Source organism: Helobdella robusta (assembly GCF_000326865.2).
Source record: "Helobdella robusta unplaced genomic scaffold HELROscaffold_24, whole genome shotgun sequence".
In the NCBI taxonomy this organism is placed as follows: domain Eukaryota; kingdom Metazoa; phylum Annelida; class Clitellata; order Rhynchobdellida; family Glossiphoniidae; genus Helobdella; species Helobdella robusta.
This window is the reverse complement of record NW_008704261.1, coordinates 1,036,897-1,062,249: the sequence shown is the minus strand read 5'-3', so window position 1 is coordinate 1,062,249 and position 25,353 is coordinate 1,036,897. Positions and strand designations below refer to the sequence as shown.

The 25,353-nt window shown below is 31.7% G+C and overlaps 5 protein-coding genes across 5 annotated transcripts; 2 read left to right on the top strand and 3 right to left on the bottom strand.

Annotated features, from left to right (window-relative positions):
- Positions 1 to 958: 958 nt before the first annotated feature.
- HELRODRAFT_172637 (hypothetical protein) lies at positions 959 to 4,141 on the top strand (the record flags this gene model as incomplete). Its single annotated transcript, XM_009019301.1, has 4 exons — positions 959 to 1,056; positions 2,288 to 2,472; positions 3,318 to 3,437; positions 4,011 to 4,141. The coding sequence occupies 4 exons, from the start codon at positions 959 to 961 to the stop codon at positions 4,139 to 4,141; spliced, it is 534 nt and encodes a 177-aa protein (XP_009017549.1).
- Positions 4,142 to 4,904: 763 nt separating this feature from the next.
- Positions 4,905 to 5,552, top strand: HELRODRAFT_172636 (hypothetical protein; the record flags this gene model as incomplete). The annotated part of the gene is made up of 2 exons (XM_009019300.1): positions 4,905 to 5,142; positions 5,413 to 5,552. The coding sequence occupies 2 exons, from the start codon at positions 4,905 to 4,907 to the stop codon at positions 5,550 to 5,552; spliced, it is 378 nt and encodes a 125-aa protein (XP_009017548.1).
- Positions 5,553 to 12,038: 6,486 nt separating this feature from the next.
- HELRODRAFT_79277 (hypothetical protein) lies at positions 12,039 to 12,284 on the bottom strand (the record flags this gene model as incomplete). Its single annotated transcript, XM_009019299.1, has 1 exon — positions 12,039 to 12,284. A coding segment is annotated over one exon (246 nt), but the record flags the coding sequence as incomplete, so codon positions are not given.
- A 1,935-nt stretch (positions 12,285 to 14,219) lies between these two features.
- HELRODRAFT_79299 (hypothetical protein) lies at positions 14,220 to 16,121 on the bottom strand (the record flags this gene model as incomplete). Its single annotated transcript, XM_009019298.1, has 1 exon — positions 14,220 to 16,121. One exon carries the CDS (start codon positions 16,119 to 16,121, stop codon positions 14,220 to 14,222), a length of 1,902 nt encoding a protein of 633 aa, XP_009017546.1.
- A 728-nt stretch (positions 16,122 to 16,849) lies between these two features.
- HELRODRAFT_191756 (hypothetical protein) lies at positions 16,850 to 22,816 on the bottom strand (the record flags this gene model as incomplete). The annotated part of the gene is made up of 5 exons (XM_009019297.1): positions 16,850 to 17,119; positions 19,580 to 19,734; positions 20,931 to 21,059; positions 21,260 to 21,404; positions 22,781 to 22,816. The coding sequence occupies 4 exons, from the start codon at positions 22,814 to 22,816 to the stop codon at positions 19,721 to 19,723; spliced, it is 324 nt and encodes a 107-aa protein (XP_009017545.1). The 3' UTR covers positions 16,850 to 17,119; positions 19,580 to 19,720.
- Between the last annotated feature and the right edge of the window lie 2,537 nt (positions 22,817 to 25,353).

The following is a 25,353-nucleotide window of genomic DNA, read 5'->3' as shown; positions in this document are numbered from 1 at the left end:
ATGCCGACATGTGCAATTAACGACAAATCAAAGTGTTAATCCATTTGTTACTTGATGTTTGACGGTTCAGTGTCACTCATCATGTTTTGGTTTTAACATATATACATACATACATACATACATACATACATACATACATACATACATACATACATACATACATACATACATACATACATACATACATACATACATACATACATACATACATACATACATACATACATACATACATACATACATACATACATACATACATACATACATACATACATACATACATACATACATACATACATACATACATACATACATACATACATACATACATACATACATACATACATACATACATACATACATACATACATACATACATACATACATACATACATACATACATACATACATACATACATACATACATACATACATACATACATACATACATACATACATACATACATACATACATACATGAATTTGTAAAAATATCAGTATTAGGTCAGGCGATAGTAGGGAATATTTTTTTGCTATGAATAATATCTCGTGCATCCTGCAGCGGTTTTTGCGCGTCTGTGTGTTGGAAAATGTGGAGTCGAATGCCGACGGGGTTGAGTGACGTTATAGCAAATAAAATCAAATTTAGTCAGACGCTTGGCTTTTGGTGTCATTCGTCAATGATTTGGTTTTAACATACATACATACATTCATAAATACCAATAATAATACCTAATCTACTAATTATTAGGTTGAACATATTATTAAAACCCCAAAACATAGTAACGAAAAAAATTGATAGTTTTGTCTTTTTCTTGCTGGATTTCTTCAAGAATTTAATGAATATTTTTTGATAAATACTACGATTTTTCTATGACGGTGTTAGTGGAAAGTTTCTTCTTCATCCAGACAGATAAAAAATTGGTAGATGTGTTCAAAAGGTGGTTCATTAACCACCATGCCTTCTTGGAATTGTTCGTATTATGTTGCCCATGCACATGCATCGTGCGAAAGTTGCCAAATAAAAATGGTATTGAGAACTTGGTTGAGTACCATGTATGATACTTGTTATCTGTGTGGTTGACTAGCCCTTATTTTGATCCTTCCTTGTTTATGCTAAAAAACTGAAGTATCCAGAATTGCCGTGTATTAGCATACAACTTGCAAATATGATAATATCTGTGAGTTCGTGCTTATTGGCAACATTCCTCATTTTACAACTTTTCAATAAAACGGTTGCATGTTTTTGATCAATTGATATTGCTTGGAATGTCTGACATACCTTTCCAGTGTTAATTTTCAATATTATGATGCTTATTATTTTTAAAAATGGGAATGAGTCTGGCTACTTGTTCACATTCATGCTCCTCCAGTTGGTGTTTCTTTTTGTCTTTTTGTGATGTGAAGTGCAACTATTATTTCAAACTGATCCATAGATTTATCTCCGTTATATCGTTCCCAGTATGGAAAAAGTCTATTCCTGAGACAAATATCTTGACTGAGTTGACCATTAATTTTTAAATGTTGAACATTTGTTCTTCAACTTTGGTTGATTTCAACAACGTCGCGAAAGTTCAAACTGGGAAATTTGTGTTGATTTATCTACCTACATTTGTTTATATAAAAGTTAAGAAACAAATATTGATATTGTTGAGTTAATTGTTAACCGAAAGTTTCAACTTAACGCAACAAAAGAGCTGCACAAATCACGTACATGCGGATGCATACACAGAAATTAACTCTAATTAAATTTTATAGTAGCTGTAGTTGACAGGAGATATATTTTAGGCAATGTTATAGACACCTATTTTAGTTCTCACTGTAGATAAAAGGTGTGTCACAATTCAAAATTATAAAAAATTTTTATGTCATCTATTCTATTCCGCAAAGTTTCAGAAGCGAATCATTTTTTAAACGTTACAAAATCTGTTTTTAATTTGGTCACAAATCTCATTACTCTATGTTTCTATTTTTGTTTATTAGACATATTTATCAACAAATAATGATTGAAATATCAAACGCTAAATGTCATTTTATCAATTTTAAAGACAAGTTTAACAACATTCATGGAATCAATTCGTCAATAAAAAAATTTTAATTTAATACTAACAAAACTATCTCCATTGGACGCACTCGGTGCCCAACATTTGCACTGCTGTCCTTCCACACAAACTGATTCCTCAACCAACGCAGTGATATTTGCAACAGACAGACAGCTATACCCCTCTGATTACTAAAGCATGTTATCATTATTTTTAAAAACGTTTTATTTTGTCTCACTGCATAGAAGTCTCCATCACAAATGTGACAGAATTATTCCAATCCTTATATACCTTGCCTTTCTTTGGAGTTTGATACCGCGCCTGGCTGTCGGCGCGAGGTGTTATGAATGCGACATAACCCTCTTTGACTGTGCGATCGACGCGGCCAATGTTGATGAAGATTGCGACTCAGGCTGCTACACGACGAGAAGTTATTTCAATTTCTTTGATGAATTTTTAGGTGCCTAATATGGGGTGTGTACTTTGAAATCCATATCCCATCAACACGTGTCATGTAAGTTTCAAGTCGAGCCGTGTTTTTAGTTTTGGGTGATTTAGATGAAATAAAGATTATTTTTTATTTAAAAATACTTTTCACAATTTTTATATATTATTTTATTTTTTTATAAAAAGAATGTAAGACATTTTTACATTTATTAGAAAATATTTGTTTTTGATTGAATAATGAGTTGATGTTTAAAGTTGAAACATTTACATAAGCTGCGAGTTTTTACTGATAAAGCTAATTAACGTGAATGAGATTGACACGAAAGAGTCCGTCACATTTAATTACATTAATTGGCTTCCGTTTAGCCTCAAGAGTAACATAGTTTCCACTATTTCTCATCATCATTTCCAATTTAGACAATAAAATACTATCAAACTTTCTGTTACGAAAAATGTAATTTAATAAGACTGTTACCGTCTGTTAACGGGTTGTAATTAATGATAAGAAGATGAAATAAACCATCTGTCAACAAATTGTAGATTATTTTATATGTATTCAATCCCATCGAATCAATGGCGGACCTAGACAAAATATAAATTTTAAAAATTTTAAAATTTGATGGAAGGTCAAGAAAATAAGCAATGTTTGCTAGTGTGGCCAAAATTATACATAAATACGGCGTTTTTCTCTCTAAAAAATGACTTTTCCTGACTTTAAAAAAGCACTGGTCACGATGGGGTGGACCACGGCTTCTCCACGGTCCCCACCTTACATCCGCCACTGACTTGAATGGCTGACTCGGCGACCACCACCACCAAACACCACAGACCACGACAACGTCCTAATAAAGAAAGGATGCGACACGCAACTAACGGCCGCCCACGATCGATCCTGCTGGGGCTGGGAGACGCACTACACTTGTATCTGCAAGAACGATCTCTGCAATGGTTATTTCATGATTTTTTTTATCTAAAATTTTCAGTTATAACTTATAAATTATAATCAATTATTTTATTGTAATTCTCAGTTATATTATATCATTTTGATTTAATATTCTACAAATAAATTTAATTATAAAAGTTTATCACTTATTCATGACTTCAACGAAAAATGCACCTGAATTTAAAATTTTTTTTTTTTGCTTCATCCACATCTACATACCAATTACAAAAATTGTATTGAAATTTAATTTTGAATTTTTTGAGCAAGATAATTAAACAATAATCGTATGTAGGAGAATAATTTTCAAAATAAATTTTATTTTTTATTAACTTTTTCCACTTATTTTTATTTCTTACAACTCTCTTTCTAATACTATCTAGAGCAACAACTCCCAGTATTATCTAGAGCAACAACAAACACACAGTTTATGTAAATACGAGGAATTAACACGTCAAACTCATCGCACATGATTGGCGGTGATCTCTTTACATTCAGACCCGGTTTCTGCAAAAACATCTCCAGGCAATTCATTCAACGAACTTTAGTGATAAAAATCATAAAATAATTCTTTGTTTCAGACGATTTTGGGAGTGATACGGACTACCTCTACATGTCAAACGAGCAACACGTCCACTGTGGAAGAATTGTCAACATTTTGCTGCCAACTGCTGGAGTTGTTGTTCTGTTTTTGTTGTTGAGATTCCAATGAAGTGTTGGTTCTGGTTGTTAGGTTGCGAATACAAACCATTTTAATGTTCAGAGAGGTGCTCTCTTTAGGTTTTCTAAAAAATTTAGTTTATCATTTTTGAAATAAAATTTTTATTTTTCATTTTATTTTGCATCAATATCAGACTAAACTATAATACAACTGGGTTTAATGATATTAATTATTATGTTGAAATCCGCAAGTAATCAAATAATGTTGTTTCGATTTTAACAAAACGCGTCAGAAAAGTAATTAAACAATATCTGTTTACAAAACAACCAAAATGCAAAATATCTATTAAAATTTTGAAACATCAAATTGAAGTCACACTAAACCTTTCATAAACCAAAAATGAAGTTAACTTTTTTTACGTATTATATAGTTGTTAGAGCATCTTCCCAATTCGAACGAAATGAGCGGAAATTAATCAGTGGTCTTGAAAGACGTTTTTACATTTAAATGAAAAAATAAAAAATTATTATAAAATAAGGCAACCATCATAAACTCTGGAATGTTACAACTTTCCATGCATGTTTTGATGAGAACAAAAACTCAAACTTCTGTTGAATGCTGTTTATAATTTGTTTATACGAGGTAGGGTAAATATACTTAAAAGTTAAAATTAGTTGCTATTAATTAAAAGTTAAAAGTATTTCCAATTCTTTATATAGAATAAAATTAAATAAAAAAATTTCAAGTTTGCGAACACAGAAACTTGAAAATTTTTAGTTACTATGATAAAACTTTGCAGCAGATATTTCACGTAATGTCATTTTCATGGCCATCAAGTTACCTACTATCACTTTCCATCCTGACTGCAACTCTCCTAACGACAGAGAACGGTGCCGATAGATTGGTGTCGGTGAGGAGGAAGGGCATAAGGGTGAGGTGGCCCGGCCCGGTGACCTGCTTCCGGTGCGAAACATACTATACGGGATACTGCAGGGAGTCTCCGAGCAGGTGGTGGCCGTGCACAGGAAATTATTGCTATGTACTCATACTGGGTTCGTTTGTGTTTTGTTGTGCGGTTTGTCGTTTATCATGAAATTTTTTTAAATTATTTTCTGTTTTAAAGTGACTTTGAAGAGTGTTTTAGAATATTTTTCACTGTTAAACTAGGTACAAGTTTATCTGTCAGATTAATAAAGTTTGATTGGGTGCTATAAGATTTTAAGATTTTATAGTATTTAGTATTTACAAGCATTAAATTACACTAAAATTAACCATTTAAATAGTATTTAGTATATAATTCAACGTCAAAAAATTTTATTCAGACAACTCCCTCAGTAGGTACTGCCACGCAAAAAAAGAAGTTGAAGAGGAATGCAAGCCGAACACGAAGCTGGTCATCAAGCCCGGAAAGAAATTCGCTGCCTGCTGGTGCAACACGAGCTACTGCAACGGTTGTCTGTAATGTTTTCAAGATAATTATTATATGATAAATATATGAATTAAAGGGTAACTAGAGTTTTCGCCCGGGGCATTTTTTTCCGAACGATGATTCGCCGGAACGATGGAAGACTCGCCCTTACATTTTCGCCCGAAAATGAAAAATAATTTTTTGGTTGATTCGCTCGATCATTGGAAAATTAGCCCGAAGACACTTTTGCCCATTTATTGACAATACACACACACACACACACACACACACACACACACACACACACACACACACACACACAAACACACAATGCAACGTTTTATAACAATCTGTCATTTTTAGTTTCAGCTTTTGGGGTGTTAATCAGCCATTAGTTCAAAGTAATTAAAGTATTAATTGTAACATCGCTTAGATGGGCCCAGCGTACCAAAAAATTTTGCTTTAGTTTGAAATCATTTTGTTATTTATGTATTTAAGATACATTATAAAAGTTAATAAATAAAAATATGATATTCAATTATGGTATAAAAATTATATATATATATATTTTTCATTATAAATAGTTAATTCATATAAAGTTGATAAATTTTTTTATTTATTGTCTGTGTAAATGTATGGGATATCATTTATTAATTGTTATTTTGAAATATAATTATAATATATATATATATATATATATATATATATATATAGAGAGAGAGAGAGAGAGAGAGAGAGAGAGAAGACTCACGATGCACGTACAAACTGGCGCTATAAAGAATCACATGAAAGAGAAACACAAAACTTAAATTACTAGACAAATCTTGGACCACAATGTTGAAATCTTACATTACAATAACAGCCATTATAATTTATGACTAGCCGAATCATTACTCATTGAACAAAGACATCCGATAAGAAATATTCTACAACGGGCAATTGGAATTCTTCCTACAAATAAGTTTAGAAACAGACGAAATCATCGATAATGAAAACACGTAAAAATGTTATATTAAACAAAGTTGACGATTTTAAAACTAATTAAATGAGCCTTAAGTATTCACTTTCAATTAAACAAACAAGAAATCAACAAAGAAGAGTAGAGACGTAGTATATATATTTGAGCATCTGGCTACATACACAACGTATCAATTCGAACACCGAAGATGGTATAGGAATACCGAAAAAAGCTTTTTTTGTTCTACCATGCATAAAATAAAGAAAAATTTTGGTTTTAAACTCAAGAAACTTGAAAATGAAACTTGAAAATATTCATGCCGAAGTTCCATGAGTTGAAATAATGTGAAAAGAAATTTTCAAATTTCTTCCTGTGAATGTTGGGTCAACAGTTATTTGCTTAGTATAATTCTGTTAAGCTGGCTCAGTGTTAATATCGTTTTTAATGGCCTTTACCATCTTTCTCTTGGTTCCAGAAGTCACTGTTCTGTTAAAAAAGGCTAAAGCAACTATTTAGAGAGACAAATACCACTAGTGATGGGAGAACTTGTGTGATGCAGTTTTTGATTTTACTGGATTTATTGAGAGTAGCCAAGCAGTGATTTCAGCAATATTGCATGATGCATAGACCTAGGTGCCATGAATCGGATGACTCTTGACTACTAGGTCCAAGAATATTCTCTAATCATCCGTTGGCTGACTCTCTGAAGATATCTTTTTGCAAAAACAATGACACTGTCTCCATTATGCAGCATTGCTGATGTCAGCAAAATGTTATTTTTATATAATAATAATTATGTGATTTAGTTATGTGACTAGTGTTCAGCCGGTTACAAAATACTGCTTGTAGTACATATGCCTACTACGTATTCTATATGTAAACGTCTTAAAAGCTGATATACAATCCAAACTTCAGTGCTGTTGAGCTACTAGTAAATATTGATAAATATTGATATTTTCTCTAAATTTTTTCTTCATGCGGACAAACGAAATTAGGAATTAAGAAGGTGATATTTCAAAACATAAATAATAAGCTCCACCCTAATGTACATAAGTCATAAATTTTTGAAAAGATAGGTCATTAATTTTATTGCCACAAATATAATTTTATCTAATAAATGCACTATTTACAATATAACTAAATTCCAACAAATTTCAAAAAGTCGGTTAAAAACGATTCGGGCCTAAACTTTATTGGGCGAATCTTGCTTCGTTCGGGCAAAAAGTTTATTGGGCAAATGCTTCTGTAACCAAATTAAGGTCTAAGAGTTAGTTTTCTAATTTTTTTATTTTTTATTAATAATTACAATAAATAAACATGCTTTGAGAAATAAGCTTGCCCAGTTATTAAACGTTCATGAACGTAACAAAATAAATTCAATTCTTTATTTATGAACTATTTATTGATTCACCACCAAGGTTTTCCAACATGGGAGCCATACCCAAATCAGAATGTGTACAGCAAAAGTTGTGATGCAGTGGTTTGCGAGTTGACGTTGTTTGCATTGCTCTTCATCATGAACCCTTCGATTCATTGACCTACATTTTTTAGCAACCCAAAAAAGCTTTGCAAGTACACAGCAACTGCCTTTTTTTCTTGATTTGATTTTCAATCATCAACTTTTTTTTGCAAACTTGCCATTTGTTTAGAGAAGGATTATTTGCTATTTTTGCATCATAATGGTTTACTATGTTTACTTAGTCAGCGTTTTTTCATTTTAACATATGAAATCGATTAAGCTTTGTGGCGTGTTGACGGCAATTCAGACAAATCAAATGCAATTTGACAAAGTGTATTCCAAATTTTTTTTAGCTCACAGCAGCAAGAGCTTGACAAGAATCGTAACGGGAAGACCTTCTTGTATCATCTGCTCTTTTCAAAGCAACTTCACCTTTCGTCAAATTACTTGTCAATCAAGTTCATCAGGTATACAACATTGGAAGTTGATCCAACAATTTTATTTTCACCTCTACTACTGCAGCCTCACGTTTCAAGATTTACCTCATGTTTTGAAAGCCTTTTTATAGCATGCTTTCTAACCGTTAAAACCATTGGTAAACTGCTGCGTTTTGGGAAAGAAAAACAAGTGACAGATGTAACAAAATAGAGAAACCGTAGATTTAAAGTACTTCAGCTAATTCCGTGTTTTCATTTCTTTATTTGGTAATATGCGGTAAAACATATTCTTGGAACAACACCGTTGGTGATTACTATACATTTGAGCAGATTATAAAAGTCAATATCATTAGCAGATTCAACTGATGGATGCGCTGAGAATGTTGTCGTGGTTCATTTGTAACCGTCTATGCGGCAGGATTATCACTGGCGCTAAAGCAAGATTGTTTATAACCTGTAACCTCTGACTACAGAAGAAAGTTATCCTCAGTAGTCTGTGCAAAAACGTGATCATCTCTTTTGGATTGACAACCCTGGGTCTGAGTGGAAAAAACCACAGTGTCAAGATAGTATTTGTCAGCATTAAAAAACTATGAAATTGACGACGTGATAATGTCAACCTGAGATGACGATGGACGGCATACTTGATGGTATGAAAGCTTTGCCAGTGCACCAGTGCACAGTTGGAAACTGTTATTATCGGCAAAGGATTATTATTATTGAAAAAATAACTTAGTTTCTAGCATTCACCAACTATATTTTTAACTTCAATTTATTTATTAACAAATGCCCTACTAACGTTTACAGCTAGCGTTTCTGCTTTCCATTTAACCTTTAAATGGAAAAGTAATGAATAGCGTCTGTTTACAAACGTTAACGGGTATCCATAGAACTTGATACGACTAAAATTATCGCGAACGCAAACTCTGTGAAAAGTTGAAATTTTTTTGAAAAGTTGTATTCTAATTATGAGTTAATCGACAACGCTTTGATCGACGCCGTTTTGTCGTCGCGGATTTGAATGTCTCGCAATTTTCGGGTCAAAACCGCCCACAAGAGTCGTTCGCGTTAAAAGATTCGATAAAAATTATGTAAAAAATTTAATAGTCCGTGAGTGGAGGCCCTTGCATTAATCCGGCACTGGTCACTGCATATCATCATCTACGTCATCACCATCATCATCGTCGTCGTCGTCATCATCATCAGTTGTCCGCATTATTATCATCATCATTGAAGCATCGTCATCCTTATCATCATATATTGACATCATCAACATCATCATCAATAAGAATATCAACTTCATAAACGTTCAAAAATTGAAAATTTTAACTATAAAAGAAATTAAATAGAAAAGCAATTAATAAATGAAATATCTTATATATACAAACATCAATACAAAACTGTCACAAGGCCAAAAATGAAAATGTTAAATACATAAGACGATAATAGCAAAGATGGTTGAAAGAATGATGAAAAATATTTTAAACTTATATGGATTTTATCTTCTTCAAATCCTGAGTGTGGTGGTATGTGTGTGTATGGTGTATGGTTGCATGTGTGTAGATGTGTTTGTGTAGATATGTGTGTGTTTGTATGTGACTGTGAAGTATGATTGTGTGTGTGTGTGTGTGTGTGTGCTTTTGTCTGGTTAAGTGTGTGCAGATGTGTGTGTATGTAGATATGTGTGTGTATATGCTTGTGTGGTTGTGTTGATGTGAATGTGTGTGTTTGAATGTCTGTGTATGTGTGTGTGTGTATGTGTGTGTGTGTGTGTGTGTATGTGTGCGTGGTTGTGTGTGCGTGGTTGTGTGTGTGTGTGTGGGTGGTTGTGTGAATGAAGACGTGTGGTTGTTTAAATGTAAAAAAAAGATAAAAAGTTCTAAAAATTTTGAACCCCAGAGGTTGAATTCTCCACAAAACTCGACGTACAGACGCATTGTGCCGCATCATTTACTGTGATAGTCTTTGAGTTTCGAATAGACAGTATTCGAACCAGATGATCGGGTAATTGCAGGAGACATGGCAGGCACTTCTATAAACATCAAAATCATAATGTCAACCATAATGTCATCATCAAATCATAATCAAATAAGTAACCAGTCACAACATTATAAAAATATTTCATCGCTATGATGGTAACATCGTTACCAAAATCAACATCCCATCACTTATGATCAAAATTGTATGAGTTTATTTTAATATATGTGTGTGAACGAGTTTGTTTGTTTGTTAAATATCCAGAAAAAAAATAATTTTTTTGTTACCCACTAATATTATTATCAATAAATTTTTTTTAGATCCGATTCTAAACATCGGATTAATTTTATATTATTTTACCTTTAACCATTAACCTTTATTAGTGATTTTTATGTAAGTTTTTGTGTGCCATTTTGTGTTTGTGTGTATGTGAGTGTGTTTACGAGTGCATTTTTTTGTTACCCACTGTTATTATTATCATCACCGAATTTTTTTGTAGATCCGGTTCTAAACATCGGATTTTATAATTATTCATGCTTTTTTAAACATTTTTAGCTACGGAATGATTATAGCAAATTGAATGCTGGCTCAATGCTTAAAGTGCATTTGTATGTGTTTATTTTAATATATGAGTGTGAACATGTTTGTCTGTGAATGAAAAACTCACACGTCAAGTTTCATTATTTTTTAACTACAAATAGATCCACTGAAGACGCAACAACGGTTAAACTAATAAAAAAAGTGACTTATTTTTCTAAACATATTTTTAAATTTTTATATTTACGTAATGAAAAATTTATAAAATAAAAAGTAGACTCATGCCAGCATATACATGCATATACACATAATTTAATAATTAAATAGAAAAACTGTCATCGAATAATTTTTATAAAAGATGATCAATCGTTCAATGAATGGCCATCAGTTGGTTAAAGATCGTCCTTCATCATCTGTTCAATTATCTTCTTCCTCTCCTCCTGCCTTCTTATCTCCTTCTCCATTTCAAAAACGCTCTTACAATTTTGGAAAACTTTTCTTGATGTCGACGTTGATGATGACGTAAATCGCAGGTCATTATTGTTGTTGCTCATATCAAAATAATTATTTGGATCCGAGTCACTGGCCTGGAAAGTTTCGATGTTGTCTTTGTTGCTTCTCATCGCGTTGCTCAGGCTTCTAATGTTTTTCAGCACCAAGTTTTCAAACGACTCAAAATCATCGAGAGGGTCAGGTAGCACTACTTGGAACATCAAGGTAATTTTCATAGGACAGGATGGTAGGCCAACTTCGTCCAAACTGGCAAGAGCTTGCTCCTGCTTACTGTACTGTACCAAACACAAACCTTTTTTGTTGCCCGAGAAGAATAACTCTTTTACAACGCCGTATCTTGAAAATATATTTCCTAAAACATTTTCATCGTAGTCGTAGCTTTGTGAGGGCATCCATTTGATCTTAACATTATACCCTCCGTTATTCTCGTCCTCTCGCATTTTACTTTCTTTTAATTGTTTTCGTTTCAGTCGTTTCCTCTCTTCTTCTGCTTCTCGTTCCATCTCAGCTTTTAGTTCTGCACGTTTTCGTAGGGCTTCTTGCTGTTTGAAGACATCCTCCTCCAACCTCTGTCTTTTTGCTCTTGCCTCATTAGCTATCAACTTTTCTGCAAATCTTTTTCTATTTACGTCTATCTCTTTTTTTTTCTTATCGACTTGTTCACGGGCCCTAATGACGTTATCGTATTCATTTTTTTTAATTGGATCTAAAAGAAATTCGTAAACTTTCTGCAACAATTGAAATTGTTCAACTGCTTTTGGATTGTTGGGATTCTTATCCGGGTGAAGTTTGAGGGCCTGTTTTTTGTAAGCCTTTTTTACTAGGTCCTCACTAGACAACTGAGGAACGTCCAACAGTTCATACAAGTCATACTTCTTCAGGTCGATAGAATTTGATTTCGACATTTTCGTTGAATTGAATCGATAGAACGATGATAAATTTTGGACAGTAATGAAACTTATCCCAGTGTAGTCTTTGTTATATAACGCATACAACAAAGTCACTCACCAAAGAATATATAACTATATTCAGAATAGATAAGAATATATATTTGTATATTAAGAATAGATAAGAATATATATATTTATATATATATATATATATCTCTTTATAACATATATATATATTTCAAATATGTTGGTAATAGACCATAATTTTTAAAATATTCTATAAGTTATGCATTAATATGTTTGTAGTTTTTTTTTCGATTTTCCCACTAAAGTTTTTTGGCGAACGTTTAGTCAAAATCACGTTTAGCATGAAGGAAAAAATTAGAAAACATAATGATAGCGCAAACGTATTCAAAGAACACATCAGATTGACAATAAAATACCGACGTAACAAAGAATACAAACGTTTAAAATTTTATTGCCAACAAACCATTGAAGTAGAAAGAGGTAGTTACTTTAAAAAAAAGCCACGTCAAAGAAACCCAGTTCGAGAAAACGTTTAGGAGTTTATTGAATAAAAAAAATAAATAAATGTATTTGCTGGACAGTGTTATTTTGTTTATTAATTAATCAATTGATTAATAAGTCAATTATGATCAATTAGTCAGTCAGTCAGTCAGTCAGTCAGTCAGTCAGTCAGTCAGTCAGTCAGTCAGTCAGTCAGTCAGTCAGTCAGTCAGTCAGTCAGTCAGTCAGTCAGTCAGTCAGTCAGTCAGTCAGTCAGTCAGTCAGTCAGTCAGTCAGTCAGTCAGTCAGTCAGTCAGTCAGTCAGTCAGTCAGTCAGTCAGTCAGTCAGTCAGTCAGTCAGTCAGTCAGTCAGTCAGTCTATCAATCAACCTACCAATCAATCATTCATTCATTCAAATTGCTTTAAAAAAATACCCAACTTAAAGGATCATATTTTTTTTATTTTTACATAAACTTTGTCCAATTAATTTTATGATTTTTAGATGCAATCTGTGAAGGCAAATTTATATTAACTTGTTACCAGCATTGTATTATTATTCGCATTTTATGTCCTTATTTTATTAACATAAAGTTTTAAAATTTTTTTGTATTTATTTATTTTATATTAACTTATTTTCATTCATATTTTGTTCTAAATTGTTATATAACCTATCTTTTTTTGGATTGTAATTATTTTTGTCCCTTCTGAGTATTATAGTTAGCAAAAGATGCATCAATTCATGCTTAAATAAACTTTTCAAAACAATTTTTTAGAAGAGTTGACGTTTAGCGAAATGGCGGCACGTTTCCTCTTTGTCTGATTTTTTTGTTTTACTGAAACTTGGCACGAGAACTCTAACTCTCTCTTTTTTATACTTGCGACTAAATACATTTTAAAAGTAGTTTAAAAAAATAAAATCTTAAAAAATCGACTCAATCATTAAACATAATTAAACGAAGTAAACCCAAGAGTTGTCAGCATTAAAAGATTTATCCAGATAAAAAATGAGTATTGGTTAAAAATTCATGTCATATAAATTAATTCGTTTATTAAACCATTGGTAAAACGAAGGATGAACTTATGATAATAAGAAACTAATCCCTCTTCAAAAGGTTCTTTATCAAGTAATCCAATAAATTTTATGATTTGTAAGAAACAATTTGTGAACGAAAATTTTTATTCGTTTTGTTATCGTTATTCTGACCAAAAACACTTAAAACGTAATTTTCTTTTCAAAAATAAAAAAAAAACAAAAAAATTTACTCGATCATTAAACACAATTAAATGAAACAAACCCAAGTAATGTCAATTATAAAAAAATTTATCCAAATAAAAAGATGAGTATTTTTAATAAGTAACAATGTATGAAAATGTCAACTAAATAAAATGTAATTTAAATTTAGGCATTGATGGCGGGATTTCAGCTATGACATTTTTTCACTTCACGGAGAGAGTTTCTGTATTTTAGCAGGCTGCATGTCGTTTTCCGTGGATTTGTTATGATTGTGACTTCGTTTTTGTCCTTTGGATCGGTGGTTGTCATCATTATTTATCTGTGTTAAATTTTCTGGATTTTGCTGATTTCTTTGTAAGCTCGTCTCGTTTGGTTTTGCAATGCGTTTTATATTGAGGTCGTATCTTTTAGTGTCGATAAGTTCGTACAGTTGTTCTTTGCTGACTGGATGTGAGATGGACTCGCAAACAGCTTTCACTGTTTCGTAATTGTTGGGAAATGACTTGTCAGTTCTTTGCCTTATGAACACCCATCCATTTTCCCATTTGCATTCAATAATCTTTTGATCGAGATTTCTCATAGCTTTTGTCATCTTAGAAGAAAGAATTGCAAAAGGCCGATTCAGTCCGCTGGCATAGAGATCTCCAATAAAATTGGGAAGCATACCTTCTTTTATTTCTGTTCTCAGAGAAAGTTTAAAATCAACTGAATTAACTTGAGGTGGTTTCCATCTCAAGATCTCTTTGCATTGGCCCATTTTGTAGCCCATATCAACTGGCTGGAAAATGAGTCCATCTACCTCGTGGCACACCTTTGTTGCAAAACTTCCATCAAGTAAGCTTTTAGAATGAGTTATACTCCAAAATGGTTTAGCTCTGACGCTAAATGGTTCTGTGGATTTATTAACTTTGCATTCATTTCTTGGTTCAATGATATCCTTCATTATGCACATCAGTCTCTTGTCGAAGTTCCAACGGCCCACATTGTTTCCATCTATTCGAATAATATCGTGAATGAGATATCTTGGTATTGTCTTATCACAAATGTGATCAAGAACCATTTCCCCGTCTAATAAAGTGTCAATCAGATTGGCTTTTGAATCTTTTCTTTTTTTGAATGTTAATTTTTGTACTACTTGAAAGACAGTATTATCTCTATTTACCATAAATATGTTGTCTTTGTTTTCGACGAGCATCATGTACCTGACACCATCAGCTTTCCAACTAACTTTATAGGGCCTCTCCGTAAGGAATGATATATTTTTTTGGTTCATGCTGACTGGATGCGTCCCAGGAAAAATCCGGCTTTGCGTCTTACACATAACTTTGATTTTTTCTTGGACTCTTGAAATTTCTTTGTCATCCTTGACTGTAATTACACCCGCAACTTTACCATCCATAAATAAGTTTTCTCCTTTGCATATTTTGATTTTACTGTAACTGTTGCCCAAAACTACATTTCCATCATCATCTCTAGCAACATAATCTGAATCAGTGTACCAGGTAGGTAGTTGGGGTGCTTTTTGTGCGGAACTGCTTTGACCGAATCTTTTGCAGATTTCGTCCAGGTAGTCCTGTTTATATATGCCAGGTGGTCGGGCATCATTAAACAGGTTTAGTGCCATCTCCAGACTCAAGTTATCCACTTCAACCAAATACGAAGCAACGAGAAAACCAGACCTATTGTAACCATGTGTACAATGGACTCCGATAATTTTAGTTGGGTTTTGTTCAATAAATTCTTTACAAACGGCATAAAATTTTGATGTTATTTCCTCTGTCGGCGCTTCGCTAAATCCCTCGCAGCTTAGTTTCAAATATTCACAATCGTAGATGTCTTTAACATGGTTGACGTTGTAGAAATTTGTTGAGTTTGTCAAGTCGATGATCAAGCCCATTGTTAGTTTCATATTTGCAACAGATTCAAAAACCATTTTTAAATTGAATCTGTATTCATTAGGCAATTCACGGTTATATTTTTCATCCAGCGGTGTTTTAAACACCATGAATTTATCGGATATTAGCGTACTTCGTCGGGGACAGTGCAACCACTTTGGAGGAACTTTTATTTCCTGCTGCTGATTATGATGCTGCTGTTGTTGTAGTTGCATCTTATTTTCTTGGTTTTCCATGGTGCACAAGAACAATTGAATCACTGGTCAAATAATGTGTAATTTTTTAACAGATTATCACACAAAACTTTCCGATTTGGATTGTCTTTCTATTTTTTATTTTCAAAGCGCGTTTTAGATGTTTGATTTGAATTGATCAATCAAATTAGCTTATCCAGCAAAATTTGTAGTAGTTAAAACTTTTGAAGATTTCAAAATGTATTAAAATTTTCTATACTCGAACGAAAGCTAAGGCGGTTAGTGATTTGCAAAAGATAACTCATCCACATAGATATATATAGTGCCTTTACCAATGGAATCAATTAAGCTTAACTTCATGGTGTAACAAACCTTTGTTAAACTACCTCCAATAACTTTTAATTCCAATAAAGAAGCTGTTACTAGATTAACCTAGTTAAACTTACTTTGACCCAATAAAACTTACTTTAACCACCTAATTAAATATAATTAAAGTTACTTTTAAAATTAAAAGTTACTTGAATTATATATAATTAAAGTTAATTATATTTAATTAGGTGGTGTTGTATTGGTGTACACACACTCACACACGCACACACAAACACAGTCCACATTAATGAATGCAATATTGATTGACGAGCGCAATTGATATGATAATTGCAATAAAGCAGATGTCACGTAGCTTGATTTATCTTAAAGTTACTTTGACATGTACAAAAACATTCCGTGAAGCGTGAAGTGTCAGCGTAAGATCATAAAATTATTTTAATGATTGTAACTCACACAACACACACACAAACACACACATTAAATATACAAAGTTTGATGAATTCACAGACATTCCTAAAAAGAAAACACAAAAAAAGTCTACATATTAAGATAATTCGTAATTCACTTAATTTACATAATTCGTAACAATGTGCCTATAATAATGTTATGAAAAATAAAAATAACTTTTGATAACTTTGAAGTTACCGGTCATATAGTTAACAATGATTATGTAACAATCTTTTTGATGGTGACTTTGATAATAACAAAATGTTGGATTCTTTTTAATCTAATCATTTAAGGATCTGATAATGTTGAATCGATCAGATTATAGTTATAATCTTGGATGACACTTTGCTGCTAATGTTTCATAATTTACTTTGTTATCTCTATTCTATTGGTATTTCGGGATGATTTTATAATTGCACCTCTCTGGTTATTAATTATAACAACTTATAATTTTTATTGATTAAATTATCACTACTAATTATTATTATCATTATTGTTGTTGTTGTTAATTATTTTTATTACTATTATATTTTTAATCATATTCAGTTATAATAAAATTGCATATCAAAATTTTTGTAGTGTACTCGTTATGTTCACCATTAGTTCAATGTACTCGAAATCTTATTATTGAAAGTTCAAAACAATCCGAAATCGTATTTCTTCCTCTTTGGTAGCATTCATTATGACTTTTATTTTAGAGTTGATTAATCAGTTTTCACGTTGACTTTTAATGTTTAATGACTAATTCTAGTTTTAGCTGGAACAATACAAACAGAAAAATAAATTGAAGTATGCAAATTATTCGCTGATGATTTTGATAATAAGTGCCAACTATCATCTTATCGTTCTTACCTGTGAAGTATTAATTTTTCAATAATAGATTTCTGTGAATTTATAACTGATTTAATTGTTTTTATTTGAATTTTCAAAAATAGAAATTTTATACAAAATCACTCATAGACTGCAACAAATGATTAATGAAATTTTAATTTTAATGATTAAGATTTATTGAAGATCTGATGCCATATTGTAAAGGTTAAGGTGCTTGGCATTGCTGTTGAAGTGACCTAGTTCGAATGAAAAATATTTCCGCCTTTTCCATGCAACGTGCGTGATGCCGTGATTCACGTGTATTTACAAACCCATTGTTTGTGTCTTTGAGAAATCTTGGAGAGAAAATTGATAAAACCTATTTACGTTTCATTGCACTGTAGATTTTTAAAACGCCTTGAGTTATCTTCAGAGGCGCTAATTGTGCTTCGGTTTGTTAAAAAAATGATGTTTCAAGCGTCAATACTGATGTAAGAGTTGACTTTTAAACCAATCGGTAATGAGTTCCAAGTCCTGACTGCTGCAACTGAAAGCTTTTTTGCACAAAAAAGAGTTACTTTGAACGGAGGATAGAAACTATTTCCGTGCTTTGCTGATTTCAGTCGATTCCGACCAGGAACATCCGACACCAAATTTAACATTTCCTTTAAATAAGTCAGTGCTCTTTCATCCAGACAGTTTCTTACCATAAGAGCTATTTCATATCGAATTCTGTCCTTGATTGACATCCAATAAAGTTTGTTTTTTTATTTAATCATAAATGTTGTCAAATTTAAAAACCCGAGCAATCATACTAGCTGCAGACCTCAGAACCAATTGCTAAGATGCCAATTGATAATTGTTGACCCCATACAAACAGTGGTCGATTCTTGTACAGATAAGACTGCACACCAGAAATTTGCTGACTCTTCTGTAAGTGGTTAGACCAATTTGAAGACTACTGCAACATCAACAGTCTTATGGTCGCTTAACAAGTCTTATGTTTAAACAATTTAATAAAAAAATTAGATATGTAAATCAAATTACAACATCATCAGTGTTTGTAATAATGTTAAAACAAAATAGGTTTGGGGAAAAAACTTATTTCGAATGAACATCATGGTGATAAATGTAACCATTTTAAAATATTTCTGAAACACAATTTTAACGTAGAAAGGAATGATGCAAAACTCAAATGAATGGACAACCGTTGCAAAAGTCGGTGTAGCAGAGGCATGAGTATGGCACTTTTGACAGTTCTTGATAATTTTCAAATCGTTTCAATGTTTAAAACATATAAATTCTATTTGAAGTATTGGGGAATAGGATAGATGGGAAATGAGATTAAAATGAAACAAAAAAAAGTGATTGAGGTTAAAATTAACGAATGCAAATTTTATGGAACATTTATTAGAGGGTTATTTGGGCTGAAAATTAAAATGGCCTAAAAATTCTGAACAAAAAAATGGTGAAAGATTTCAATTGCGTTTACCTCACTCCGAAGCAACCAACAACAAAAAAATCCCTCGAGAAACTATACAGAAATCTTTTTCTAACAGCTCACTAGGGCCCAACCTAATGGATGGTAAAATGGTGCCTCTCACGGGGGTGGAAAATTTTAGAAGGTGGCAAAAATTTTTCACGTTGACTTTATATCATTTATATTATTAAATTATAACCGTTATTATTGTGGATAATACTACATTCATTAGACGCTGTAGAGGTGTTTATACAATTTATCTATGTTCTCGTACACAGGAGCAAATGCACAATGTAAAAATAAGTCATTTTTATTGTCATTGAATTCTATTTATACTATTCATATTCAATTTTCAAATTTGTCTTTTTTTTATTTTTGTAAAATATAAAGCACCGCAAAGTTCAACAAAAACTGGATTCAATACTTTTAATATTTATTAACTAACTCTAGTTTTAGTTGGAACAATACAAACAGAAAAATGAAATGAAGTATGCAAATTATTCGCTGATGATTTTGATTATAAACTATCATCATATCGTCACTGTGTTCTAAATTATAGCAGGTCACCTGTGAATTATTCGTTTTTTTTATTAATGGGTTTTTGTGAATTTATAATTGATTTAATTGTTTTCATGTAAACTTTCATTATTATAAATCTTATACAAAATCACACATACAATGCATCGAGTGATTGCATGAACAACTCAAATATATTAATACATTAATGAAATTTTAATTTTAAAACTTAAGATTTATTGAGCTTCTGATGCCCTAGTGTAATGGTTAAGGTGCCTGGCATTGCTGTTGAAGTGACCTAGTTCGAATGCAAAAATATTTCAGCCTTTCACACGCAACGTGTGTGAAGCCGCGATTCACGTGTATTTACAAACCCATTGTTTGTGTCTCTGAGAAATATTGGGGAGAGAATTAATGAAACCTATTACGTTTCATTGCACTGTAGATTTTTAAAACGCCTTGAGTTATCTTCAGAGGCGCTAATTGTGCTTCGGTTTGTTAAAAAAATGATGTTTCAAGCGTCACGACTGAAGTCAGAGTTGACTTTTAAATCAACCGGTAATGAGTTCCAGGTCCTGGCTGCTGCAACTGAAAGCTTTCTTGCACAAAAATGAGTTACTTTGAACGGAGGATAGAAAAAATTTCCGTGCTTTGCTGATCCTAGTCGAATCCGACCAGGAACATTCGACACCAAATTTAACATTTCCTTTAAATAAGTCAGTGCTCTTCCATCCAGACAGTTTCTTACCATAAGAGCTATTTCATATCGAATTCTGTCCTTGACTGACATCCAATGAAGTTTGTTTTTTTATTTAATCATAAATGTTGTCAAACCTCGAAACCCGAGCAATCATACTAGCTGCAGACCTCAGAACCAATTGCTAGAATGCCAATTGATATTTGCAGACCCCATACAAACAGTAGTCAATTCTCGTACAAATAAGACTGCACACCAGAGATTTGCTGACTCTTTGTAAGTGGTTAAACCAGTTTGAAGACTACTGCAACATCAACAGTCTTATGGTCGCTTAACAAGTCTTTTGTTTAAACAATTTAATAAAAAAATTAGATATGAAAACCAAATTACAACATCATCAGTGTTTGTAATAATGTTGCAACAAAATAGGTTCGGGGAAAAACTTATTTCGAATGAACATCATGGTGATAAATTTAACCATTTTAAAATTTCTCTGAAACACAATTTTAACGTAGATTAAAATGGTGCAAAACTCAAATGATTAGCCAACCGTTGCAAAAGTCGGTGTAGCAGAGGCATGAGTATGGCACGTCTGACAGTCTTTCCTGATGATTGCACAGTGGAAAGTTGGAGAAAAAGGAACTGTCAGTCAAGCACCATCTATCTGCTCTGTATTCACCTGAAAATAAATTAAAAGCCTATGTTGTAAAACTATTGATTTAGTGCATATTACACGCTAATTCAAAACACTATCAGCTGATTGTTAACCAAGAAATCATCGTACTATATAAACTAATGAGTAATTTTGTTATCGTGTAGACAAATGAAAAATTGATGCAATTAATAGTTTGCATTAACAGATGAAAGACATGTAAGAACCGTTCTCAGTGAAGTACTTGGTCTTGATGCAGTAGGCCCCTTTGCACCTGCCGTTGGTTCCTCCCGGTACAATGCACTGGATGCTGGAGCTGGAGAAACATTCGTAACAGTCGAGCTGAATCGCGGCGCTGCTAACGTGCAGACTCTTCAAGATCAAAGCAAGAAAGATGATTTGAAATGTTAAAAATTTAAGGTCTATTACTGTGTAATATATATCAGTAGAGGTAAATAACTTTTTATGAATCATTTTCAAATAAATTGTTTTAAGCGACTGATGAATAGTTTTTTCGACTCGGAAAAATAAGTGGTAAAAACACTTTGAAGAAATATGACGAGAAGTAAATGAAATGGATGTTTTGCGAATGATGATGGCGTTCGTTGTTGAAATCACTCAAAACTCAGTTTCAACTTTTCACCTTTTTTTTGACCGCTGGACAATATTTTTATTGAAATCATACAAAAAAAGTTGCTGAAATTTATGTAAAAAGTAATTCCAATACATGCACGTTAACAAATGTTTCAGTGAAGACAGCTGATCATTTAAAGGAAAACAATGCACTTTCGTAGTTACTATTCTTTCATATATACATACATACATACTACATGCATACATACATACATACATTACAAACATTCATACATACACACTTACATACATACGTATATACATACATACATACATACATACATACATACATACATACATACATACATACATACATAAATACATACATACATACATACATACATACATGCATACATACAAACATACATGCACACATATACGTACTTATATACATATACTTATAAACATTTATAAATATATATATATATATATATATATATATATATATATATTCATCCAATTTTTAACCAATACACGCATTTGCATGTATATATATATATATGTATTTCGATGTATATATATATATAATAGAATATTGTAAAAATTATGGTCTATTACCAACATATATATATATATGTATATATATATATATATATATATATATATATATATATACTTATATAAATATTTAACAAATGTCAAAGACCAAAGTTAACTTCGAATGATCTCTTAAAACTTAAAAATTCTTACAAACGTGAATTGCCAGCCTGGTGTAATAAATAACTACTGTTTGGTTATTATTCATTTTCTATAGTGGTATTATAGGGGGGGTGGTATTTTTCTCGGGGAGGGGTATTTGTCCTGGAGTATTTTGCTCGGAGGGTATTTGTCCGGGTGGTAATTGTCCGGAGGATTTATATATATATATATATAATAATAATAATAATATAAACATTTATGAAGCGCCCATTCGCACAGCTGCTTCAGAGGCGCCCGGAGCTCGTGTTAAAAGATGAGACAATGTTAAGACAATGTTCTTCGTTGAGTCTTTTTGAAAAGACTCAACGAAGAACATTGTCTTAACTTAGGAGGTAACGCATTACAGACATACGGAGCAGCGTGACGAAAACCGCGGCCAGTCAGGCGGGATCCGGCAACGGGAATGTTTAAGATACCTGTTGAGCTGCTGCGGAGTGATCTAGTATGTTCATGTCTGGATATGAGGTCGTATAGATATGTTAGGGATTTTAATAAAAGGGTTTTGAAAGTAAGGACTGCAATTTTGAAGATGATTCGAGCGGAAATTGAAAGCCAATGAAGCATTGGAAAGAGAATGAAAGAACCAAAAAGAGGAGGTTTATTAAATATAAGTCTTGCAATTTTATTTTGGATAGTCTGTAGATTTCTTACAAATGCACGTGAGGCCCCATACAATAATATAAATATATATATATCCATATATTCAGAATAAGATTGTCCGTAAGATACCGACGTTACAATGAAAACAAGCGTTTAAAATATATAGAATACATATAAATATATTCTGAATAAATATATATATATATATAAATGTATATATATATATATTTTAAATATTATTGAAGCTAACCTTTTCTCGTTTTCAAAAACAATGCAACATTGCGGCGCATGTCAGTTTTAATAATACAACCATGACATCATGCACTTTGAGAAACAATGTCAATAAAATAATGTTACTTTAATAATTCTGTGCCCTAGAAAAAAAAATTAGAAAACATAATGATAGCGCAAACGTAAGCAAAGGACACATCAGATTGACAGTAAAATACCGACGTAACAAAGAATACAAGCGTTAAAATTTTATTGGCAACAAACCATTGATGAAGAAAGAGATAGTTACTTTAAAAAAAGCCACGTCATAGAAAGCAGGTTCGAGAAAATGTTGAATAAAAAAATAAATAAATGTATTTGCTGGACAGTATTTGTTTTTTTTATTAATTAATTGATTGATTAATTAGTTAATCAAGATTATCTCTAGATTAAGTTGAGTCCGTTAATTTACTCATGGAATTGTCATCGAAAATGAGCTAATTTACAAAAATTCAGCTAGATCGGAAGATAGTGAAACATACAAACAACCATATATATATATATATATATATATATATATATATATATATATATATATATATATATATATATATATATATATATATATATATATATATATATATATATATATATATATATATATATATATATATATATATATATATATATATATATATATATATATATATATATATATATATATATATATATATATATATATTTTAGATTGGAGAAAAGTGATAGTTCAGATACAAACATTAACAGAGATGCTTACAAGAACATATTAATTGACATTTTCACAGCAATTGTTGGTACAAAGTTTGATTTTGCTTTGATTGAAAAATTTTATAGATTAGGTAAGAAGGGGACTTTGTCTAGGCCACTATTATTGTCATTTAAAGATTGGATGACTAAGAATTTGATAATGGAGAATTTAAATAAATTAAATTTATTAGGAAATAACTATAAGGGCATAGGTATAGCTCATAATCTGACCAAAGATCAAAGGGCACAAGTAGAGAAACTGGTAGATGAGCCCAAGGAGAAAGAAAAGGTTGAATCGGGAGAATACATATACAGGGTAAGGGGTATTCCAGAAAAGATGCGCATTGTAAAATTGTTAGCAAAAAGAGTATAGTTGATTTAAAATTACTATATTCTAACGTGGATTGTATGGTAAATAAACTTAACGAAATAAAGGCTCTGGTAAATTTATATGATTATGATATTATGCTCTTTACTGAGACTAATCCAAAATATTTGTTGGAGGATATCTTGTTTTCAGAGTTTGTAATTGATGGATATAAGCTTTTGACTGTCAACTTTATGAAAAAAGGATACAGAGGAGTCTGTTGTTTTTCATTAGATTTTCTTCCTTCAAATTCATCTATGTCTATTTCTAAAAGATGCTGGTCTTCTCTTAATAAAGATATTTTTTTTCAATCTCTTACTGAACCTATTTTTGATACTACCTTATTTTCTGATGTTGATGATTTTGTCTGTGCTTTTAATATCTACATTACTTCTATTCTTGATAAGCTTATTCCTCTTAAATCTTTTACTTATAGGCTCTATTCTCGTAAGGCTCCTTGGTTTGATTATGCTTGTGTAGTAGCCAAGAAAAGTCTTAGAAGACTGGAGAAAGCCTATAGGTTAAATCCATCTAACTCTCTTTATTCTATCTATGAATCTGAATTGATTAATTATAAATATCTACTATTCTCTAAACACTCTACTTTTCTTAGAAATTCTATAACATCTGCTTCAACATCTAAAAATAGGTGGTCTGTTCTATCTAAACTTCTACATAAAAAATCTTCTCACTCATCTTTCTCTGCTCAACAGTTTCATGACTTTTTTGTAAATAAAATTACTTCTTTAAGAACATCTAATTCTAATTTTCCTTCTCATAACTTTACTAAACTTACTACTGAATCTTTCTCTGTATTTACTCCAATAAATCTTTTAGAACTAACTAAAATTATTAATTCTATGTCGTCTACAACCTGTTCTCTAGATCTACTTCCTTCTAATTTACTTAAAGAATTTTCTTCAATATTTTATCCAATCATTCTCAAATTAGTTAATTTATCTCTTTCCACCTCTAAATTTCCTACTTCTTATAAGAATTCTATTGTATTCCTATTCTAAAAACACT